Source organism: Fukomys damarensis, unplaced genomic scaffold, assembly GCF_012274545.1.
Source record: "Fukomys damarensis isolate Sample0158 unplaced genomic scaffold, DMR_v1.0_HiC HiC_scaffold_17, whole genome shotgun sequence".
In the NCBI taxonomy this organism is placed as follows: Eukaryota; Metazoa; Chordata; class Mammalia; order Rodentia; family Bathyergidae; genus Fukomys; species Fukomys damarensis.
The window spans coordinates 44612490-44622318 of NW_022900929.1; the positions used below are offsets into that span (position 1 = coordinate 44612490).

The window sequence follows — 9829 nt, forward strand, 5'->3', positions numbered from 1 at the left end:
GCTGTGGCTGATGTTTCCAGAAATATATTGAAGAGAAGTAGTGATAATGGGCATCCTTGTCTTGTTCCTGATTTTAACATGAAGGTTTTCAGGTTTGGCCATTTAATATGATATTGGCTAATGGTTTTTCATAGATAGCCTTTATTAAATTGAGGTATAGACTATCTATTCCAATTTTTTGCAGGGTTTTTGTCATGAATGGGTGTTCAATTTTATGAAATGCTTTTTCTGCATCTATTGAGAGGATCACATGGTTTTTGTCCTTGACTTTGTTAATATAATGTATTACATTTATTGACTTTTGTATGTTGAACCACCCTTGCATCTCTGGAATAAATCCGACTTGGTCAGGATGGATGGTCTTCTTAATAATCCTCTGTATTCTGTTTGCTAGTATCTTATGAAGGATTTTTGCATCTATATTCATTAAGGAGATTGGTCTGTAGTTCTCCTTTTTAGTTGTATCTTTCCCTGGTTTGGGAATCAAAGTGATACTTGCTTCCAGAAATGAATTTGGAAGTATAGCTTCACTTTCGATTTCATTGAAAAGTTTGAACAGTAATGGCAGTAGTTCTTCTCTAAATGTCTTCTAAAATTCAGCAGTGAATCCATCAGGGCCGGTGCTTTTCTTTGCTGGTAAATTTTTAATTACATTTTCTATTTCACTGACTTTAATTGGGGTGTTTAAAATGTTTTTATCTTCTTTGTTCAACTTTGGTAATTTGTAAGTATCTAAACATCTGTCCATTTCTTCTGTGTTTTCCAATTTATTGGAGTACAGGTTCTCAAAGTAGGTGTTCATATTCTCTGGATTTCTTTTGGATCTGTTGTGACTTCACCTTTTTCATTCCTGATTGCATGGATCTGAGCCTTTTCTTTCCTTTTGTTGATAAGATTAGCTAAGGGTTTGTCGATTTTATTTATTCTTTCAAAAAAACAGCTCTTTGTTTCATTTATGTTTTGTATCATTTCCTTAGTTTCAATTGCACTGATTTCTTCTCAGATCTTTATAATCTCCTCTCTTGTTCAAGCTTTGGGTTTTTCTTGCTCTTGTTTTTCTAGGAGTCTAAGCTTTATCGTTAAGTTGTTTATTTGAGCCCGCTCTGTGTTCCTAGTGTGGGCATTCAATATTATGAATTTTCCCCGTAGACCTGCTTTCATTGTGTCCCATAGATTCCTGTATGTTATACTGGCATTCTCATTTATTTGTAAAAACTGTCTAATTTCTTCTTTAATTTCCTCTGTAATCCATTGATGGTTTAGGAGAGTGTTGTTCAGTTTCCATGTGCTTGTGGAGTTTCTATAGTTTCTTGTGCTACTGATCTCCACTTTGATTGCACTATGATCTGATAATATACTGGGATGACTTCAATTTTTTTGCATTTGTTTAGACCTGTTCTGTGAGCCAATATGTGCTCTATCTTGAAGAATGATCCATGTGCAGCCGAAAAGAATGAATATTCTGATTTTTGGAGGTGGAATACTCTATAAACATCTATTAAGTCCATGTGTTCCAAAGCTTGGTTCAGTTCTATTATTTCATTGTTGATTTTCTGCCTAGTAGATCTGTCAATTTGTGATAGTGGGGTATTTAAATCCCCCACTACAATTGTATTAGTGCTTATTTGGTTTTTCATGTTACTTAATATTTGTTTTATATAGTTGGGGGCATTTATATTTGGTGCATATATGTTTATGATTGTCAACTCTTCCTCTTGAATTGTTCCCTTTACAAGGATGTAGTGTCCTTCTTTGCCTCTCTTAATGAGTTTTGGTTTGAAATTTACTTTATCTGTGAATAAGATTGCTACCCCTGCTTTTTTCTGGGCTGATGATGCATGGAGAATTGTTTTCCATCCTTTCACTTTCAGTCTATGAGCTTCCTTTTGCACTAGGTGTGTTTCTTGCATACAACATATTGTTGGATTTTGCTTCTTAATCCATTCTGCCAATCTGTTTCTCTTGATTGGTGAATTGAGGCCATTAACATTGATGGTTATAACTGATATATTCTGACTTACTCTTGTCATGTTATTGTCCTTTTGTTGACTCTTTTTACTTTTTCTCACATCTCCTTTTAGTTTCTTGCCTTGCCTATTTGATTTGGTCTGTTGGGCCTCATGTTATTGTGAACTTCATTGTCCTTTTCTACGATATTTAGAATTCCTTGTAGTGCTGGTTTGGTGTTCATAAAATTTCTCAGGTGCTCTTTGTCCTGGAAGTATCTTATTTCCCCATCTATTTTGAAAGAGAGTTTTGCAGGATACATCAGTCTAGGTTGGAGGTTCTTTTCTTTTAGGACTTGGAATATCTCACTCCAGGCTCTCCTTGACCTAAGGGTTTGTGTTGAAAAGTCTGCTGTGATTCTAGTGGGCTTTTCTTTGCATGTGATTTGTTTCTTCTCTCTTACTGCTTGTAGTATTTTGTTTTTCTGTTGGATTTCTGGGATCTTGATTATTATATGTCTAGATGTAGATTTTTTTATTGTGGCTAGGTAGAGTTCTATAGACACACTTTTAAAAATAATCTTTCATCCTTTGGTCTACTGTTATTACTTTATATATTATTCTATTTTGAAGATTTTCCTCATTATCATTATTATTTCTTCTACTTTATTGTGTCATACTTACTTTCTGCTACTATACTAAAATGATGTGTTATAGTATTGATTTGCATCTTTTCTCATTATCTAATATTAGAATTTATGGTTGAAAATTGAGCAGCTCAGCTCTTGAGAGGCTGAGGCAGGAGGATGGGCACAAGTTCAAATCTAGACTGGAATGCATAGGGAGTTCAGTGTCACCCTGGATTATCTAGAAAAACCAATTCAAAGACCAAAAAGGAAAAAAAATAAGAAATTATGGTTTTAACTTTTCACTATGTCACTGTAACTGAATTTCATGCATTTGGTTAATTTTCATTTTTGTTCTGCTCAAAATATTTTCTAATTACCCCTTATAATTGTTTTAATCCATACTTTATTTGACATGTTTAATTCTCAAATAACTGGAAAGCTTTCAGTTGTTATTTTGATACACTTAAGTTATATATAACTGAATTATATCTCAATTATAACAATTATTTCTTATTATTTCACTTATTTTTACTTCACTTATTATAAGTTTGGAAAGATTTCAGTGTGCTCCAGAATAGGAAAATACCATGTGCATTTGGTGAACATATCACGTGCATTTAACAAAGTGCTTTTCTCTTCCTGTTGGGTATATTACACTAAGAATAATTATTCAATCATATTGGATGAAATGTTATATTAGTCTTCTATGTACTAATTTATTTTCTGCACTTCTTTTCTATCAATTATGAGAGTTATCTAAGTATCCAAGTACAAGTAGTTTTGTCTAATTCTCATATCTCTTCTACAAGTTTTAGCTCATTTATAAGCATTCTCACCCTTAGATTTAAGATTGTACCAGTTCAAACAAAATGAAGCTATTATTAAGAGAAAGCAGTCAAAGTTGGGACAGAAAGGCAAAACTCACAAAGACAGCAGATATCAGGAAACCTCGGGTATGAGACTGGATTGTTCAAAACTACCTACAAACTATAATAGTACATAAGATCCTAATGAGATAATTGACAATGTGAAATACAAAGAAAAGGGCTAAAGGTGTAGAGAAAAGTGGGAAGGGTAGGGGGAAGGTAATAAGGGAAAAGAAAAAAATAGGAGAAAAGGAAAAAATGGAAATAAAGTGCTTGCAAATGGGAGGGGAGGAGGGGGTGAAGGGAGGGCAGGGATGAGGGGAAAAATGAGAACCAAGACATGTCATGTAAAGGTATAAGATCCCAGTAATGAATGTAACTATATTGTATACATAAAATGTACCAAAATAAACTCAATGAGGAAAAAAAAACTACCTACAAAAATCCAAACAGAAATTTTCTAGTCGAAAGCTAGCAATGTCCTCAAGTGAAACTTGCCGGATTATAATAGGCCTGGATGAGATGGGGTTATTTTCTAACTAACCTTAAGGAAAACTAAAAAAGGCATTACTGTTATAAGCAAGAATTTTCCATGGCAGACAAATAATTAGCCTCTTGTTTACCAATGAGGTAGATTAAAGTAAATATATAAATAATTTTAAAGATCATAATAAACTGTCTTGACTGAAAAAGCAAAGAAATCCAGGTAATAAAAAATGACTATAACTGCTACATATCTTTATAACCCCATTTGCATTAATATAAATTTTGAATTAAGATTTTATTTCTTTAAATCTTCCTTCTCAGAGCAGTGCAACATTCCTAAAGAATACAGTACTGTTTATATTACTTGTGCTACACAAATGTCACCAATTTTAAAATGTCATTTATAGGCCACGTGATGTTCAAGGCAATATAACCTTATTATACTGTTTATGAAATCTTTTTAAAAATCAATAATGCTTTGAAAAGTCTCTTTATTGCTGCCTTCATCTCTTTATTCCTCAGTGTGTAGATGACTGGATTCAGAAAAGGAGTGAGAACTGCTTCAGAGACAGCAAGAAACCTGTCTATTTGGGAAGTGGAGTGTGGCCATGTATAACCAAAAAGTGTTGGACCAAAGAACAAAATGACTACAGTGATGTGAGCAGAGAGAGTAGAGAGGGCCTTGGACGAACCACCAGAGGAGTGTTTCCAAACTGTAAAGAGAATGAAGATGTATGAGATGAGAAGTATGAAGAAAGAACCAACACAGATAAACCCACTGTTGGCAGTGACCATGAACTGCAATTTGTAAGTGTCTGCACAGGCCAGTCTGAGAAGTTGAGGCAGGTCACAGTAAAAGCTGTCCAGCATATTAGGGCCACAGAAGGGTAAATTAATAAGGAATGTCAACTGGAACAGTGAGTGAATAACACCAAGGCCCCAGGCAGCAGCCAGAAACAAAGTGCACGTCCGTGGGCTCATGATGGTCAGGTAGTGCAGAGGTTTACATATGGCCACGTATCTGTCAAAGGCCATGGCCATGAGCAACACCATCTCCACACCACCAATCACGTGAATGAAGAAGATCTGAGTGATGCAGCCCCCAAAGGAGATGACCTTGCGCTTTCTGAAAAGGTCACAGATCATCTTGGGGGAAGTCACAGAGCAGGCTCCCAAGTCAACAACGGAGAGACCTGCTAGCAGGAAGTACATGGGGGAGTGTAAGTGAGGGTCAGTGGTCACAGAAAACACAATGAGGATGTTTCCAGTCATGCTTGCCACGTATAGCACAGAGGTGAACACCAATAGGAGGAGCTGGACCTCCCAAGAGCGAGTGAGTCCCAGAAACACAATCTCAGACACCACAGAGTGGTTCCTGCCATCCATTGATCCAGCCAATGGAACTGCAGCTAAACCAATGAGATCTAAGGCAATGAAAAAGAAGTAATTGTTAAGGATGAGAGTACTATCAGTTATTTATGTTTGTGTCATAAATAAGAATTACTTGGTAATCCAATTTTTTCATTCATCTTAAATAATAATAGCAGTAATAGTAATAATGTTATGATCATAAAAGCATCACTAAAGAGTAGATATCATGCTCAGAACAATGTATAAAATCTTATACTCAAAATTAATTAAAGACTAAATAAGAAGAGTTTTACAGGAGCCTAAACAAAGAAATAGCAAGAAATTATACTTGAAAATAAAGTATACAGAAAATAATTCAGTGGTTTTTAAACAAGGAGCTATCCATATTTATCTAGTTTCCCTTCTCAACTCATTTTTTTTCTATTTTATGCTTTTTTATAAGCATTTTTCCATAAAAATTGCAGAATTCTGAAACATCAGATCCAGGTAAGAAATTTATAAGAAAAACTAATATGAACTTTATCAAAGCTAGAATGTGAATTTCTTTTGATCATTCTTCATAAGGTTTACTTCTGAATCTTCCCATTTTAAAAAAATATGATAAAAATGTAACACAAATTCACCATCTCAATCATTTTAAGAGTATTATGCAGTTAAGTGTATTCACACAGTTATGAAACAAATCTCCAGAACTTTTATAAATTGAGACTCTACGCCAATGAAGCAACTTTAGACAAGAACTCCTTTTTTCCTTTTTCTAGTTCCAACTTACTACTGTCTTCTTCCAGAATTAATTTATCTACATCATATACTTCACCTAATTGGAATCCTACAGTACTTATCTCTTTGTTACTTTTTGTAATATCCTCTGAGTTCATCCAGAGTCTTCCTTTTTTTTGTTGTACTCATGCTCCATCAAGGTTATACCAATCCCTGTCCTGGTTACACCATCCAACAAAGTTTTCTCTGGAGCCTGCACTAGGCCTTACAAAGTTTTTCTCTAAATCTAACCAATGTACAAATATTTAGGATTTTACCTTTGTTTCTGCCAAAGCATAGGACTATGCACCTCTGCAGAACATGAAGTATATCTTCAATTCATCCACATCTTAAGATGTACATGTAGATGGTACTGTACTTGTAAACAATAGAGTATTAAATTGTTCTTTATCAATGCCTCAAATTCGCCTACCCATTTCATACTCTGTTCAGTGGCATCTCTCTTTAAAGTATTCAGAATCAAGGTATATTATGTACAGGTACAAATAATAAATATGATCATTATGTATACCAAAAGTGTACCAATACAATTAATTTTTAAAGTAAGTATTCAGTGCTTTATTGTAACCTGCTTTGATATTTGTGTCATTATGCTGACTGTGTGTGAAATTCATCTGGGTATTTTGTATTCCCAAGATAATTTTTTATGCCTTCATCCCATAATAAAGTGATCAGAATTCCAAACTTCAGTAACATAAGAAAGCACCAGAATTTTCTCCTTGGCTTTGATCATACCCACTGAAAATGTGTTTGCTTCTGATGGATGTGGTGTAGAGTGGAAAGGGTTTCATTTTTTGTGTCCAAATACCCACCATAATCAATTCATAGCAGATGAAGAGCCCTAAAACCAATTCTTGAAGATGTATTCCCTTAGAAGACACTGAGATAATGAAGGACAGGTTTACTGACATCCTTCTCCTTTTGAAGACAGTTCATAAATCTGAGGACTGTTCTCACAGAAACACTTCCCTAGCTAATAACTTCATTCAATTTAATTTCTCTCTCTGCCTCCAAGCTTTTGGAAACTTTCCCTGTGTCCTGATCCCAACTCCATACTTAACTAAATCAAATGGTTTTACCATCACCACTTGAGCCTACCATACATACTCTCAATGAATACAATTAGGAGCTTGTGAGCCTGTGATGAGAAGAGGAACCACCTTTGCTGTTTGGGGTGGAGGAGCCGATAAAACAGAGAGGACATGGTGAGGAAGAAAATGCATGGGCGGATGACTTGTCTTGCTGCTGAGCAAGCCAGAAATATTCAGCCACTGATAAAAGTGCATTAAGACTTCCATGTGGGAAAGTAGAAGCACCCAATAAAAATGACACAGCTCTTTCAATTCAAAACATGTCTTTGTCTAGCTTCACTGTTAATTCTGTCAAAAAAATGAGACTCAAAAGTGCCACATCAATTGCTCATATTCACAATAGTGGCAAAACTGAGGACCAAAACCAAATCTCTGGATTCCTCATCCAGAAATTATTGATGCTGTAGAAAATAACCTAAGAAAAAAGAATAAAAACATTAAAATTATGTGCAATTTCTGGGTCAAATGTAACAAGCATGTACAAAGTTGTTGGCTATTTGTACTCAATTGTTTAATTAATAATCAAACAACATAAAATGTGACTATTATGAATAAATGGTAGAGAGAAATTAAATTATTTATGGTTACTCTATTTAATATTTACTCATTATTCTACTGCTCTTATGAAAGAACACAACAGTGGTAGAAGATTTAAAGGAATTTTTATTATCTCAACCTTTTTCCTGCCTTTAAACTTTTACTCTTCTCAAAAATTAATTAGAACTCACAATTATTTTACATTAATATTCTTGATAATTTTAGTTCATGGTAGTCAGAGGAAGGGAAGTTTCTAACTTATATGGGTTGCGGAACCATTAAACAATGGGAAGAACACAAATTGCAAACCCAATGGCTGTGATGCATGGTGTGCTCTTCCATGATCTCCCCCCAGAAGGCAACTTCCCATCAGTCCACTGCTGCTACAAGGTAACAGTGAAGTAAATTCCAAAGACCACTGCTCTTATTCACAATATATCTTTTGGATGATGATGTACTCACAACTGAAAATTTAGAAACTGTAAATTTGCACCATCTCTCTTCCAAAAAAAACAAAAAAAGAACCTAAAAACTTAAATTTCACAGGTTGACTTTCCTATGCTACAGCATATGCGGTGGTAGCTTGAACTGTGAAATCTCCCATTTTCAAAACCATCATGCACTTACTTAGTGACCATTGGATTTTCCTTAACTTTAAGCCTCATTTCCCTAATGTGTGGAAGAAGATAATAACTCCTTTCTCTCTTGCAAGATGTGGGAACTAATAAAATAACAGATGTGATACATAACGAATGCAGCATCTACCACATTATTAAGGTACATACCTAATACATGTTAAAGATCAACTAGCTATATGTCCTTGTCACTTCTAACTGTCTATATATAGAGATCTAAGTAGAGGATAGACATAGATGTATATCTGAGTAGATTGTTCTGAAGTGATTAAGTAGAGCTGGTCTCAAGTTAGGTTTCATTTTGTGCTCCAGTGCCTTGAAAGCCTTCCTCATCAATATTTGCCATAAAAGAGTTTTGATCCTAAATAGAGACACACTCTAAGAATAAGTCGGACTGTGCCATTTTCCCACTCTCTCCACTCTACCTACATTTAAAATTTTAGATAAATTTAGATAAAAATTCTTTTTAAGGCTTTCAAGACCATTTCAGATAGTACTGGTCATTTACATATGCCTAGGGAAGAGGGAATTCATGGAATCTTGCAAAGTATTATTCATCTTATTTTTAAACACAGTATAAACTTGTCTAAGAATGGGAGGCAATCCTACAAACACCTGCATCTCAGGAAGATTTTGCTCTCTAAATAGCAGATTTAGAACCCAACCATATACAATGTATAACATGCTTCCAAGTTACCATTTTCAAGACCCACTTAATCTTTATTAATGTCTATTTTATTAACACACTAATTATATATATATATTAATAGTATTCACTGAAATATTTCTATCAACCCATCACTGAACATTCTTTAAACATAGTTATTGCTATGTTAAAATGGAAAATACAAAGGCAGTTTACACACATCAATAAATAACAGATTCAGATGGTCAGTTAAGGTCAATGAAGTCCTGCTTCTATTTTTTACTCTTCCACTTTATCTTTTTATTTCATTATTGCATTGATTAAATTTACTGACTAAGGATCTACTCTGTGTTAGGTGCTCAGAAAGACACCACCTATCCAACATTTAAATAAACGTTCCATAGACATAGTATGTTTAGTGTCACAGTAGTGTCACACACTCAGTAACTCCTGAATTACATGGAAGGAAATAACTATAGTGGTAGTGACTACACAAAAAAAAATGGAAAAATATGGCATTAAACTGGGCTATAACAAATGCAAAATACTGCAATGTTTAAAGACAGAATTTGAGAAATCAGTTCAAGCAAATAGTATACTATGTAGCAGAAATGCCAGGTAAGTTCAAGGTACTCTAAGGATAATAGAGAAGAGTGCAGGTAAACTTGAGAATAGAAATTGTCTATGGTGACAAAAGAAAATAAGATGAAAAAGAAAGTTGAGACTAGATTTTCCTCATCTTCGATTTTAACTGAAGATTACTAAACATTGTTACTTAATAAAGGGGTGAAAACAAAGACTTAGGAGCAAGGAATTAATGATAAGACCAGTGCTCAGGGCTA

The 9829-nt window shown here is 34.4% G+C and overlaps 1 protein-coding gene across 1 annotated transcript; it reads right to left on the reverse strand.

Annotated features, from left to right (window-relative positions):
* Positions 1-4374: 4374 nt before the first annotated feature.
* LOC104849712 (olfactory receptor 4F3/4F16/4F29-like) lies at positions 4375-5313 on the reverse strand. The gene has a single exon (XM_010606240.1). The coding sequence runs from the start codon at positions 5311-5313 to the stop codon at positions 4375-4377; it is 939 nt and encodes a 312-aa protein (XP_010604542.1).
* Positions 5314-9829: the final 4516 nt, after the last annotated feature.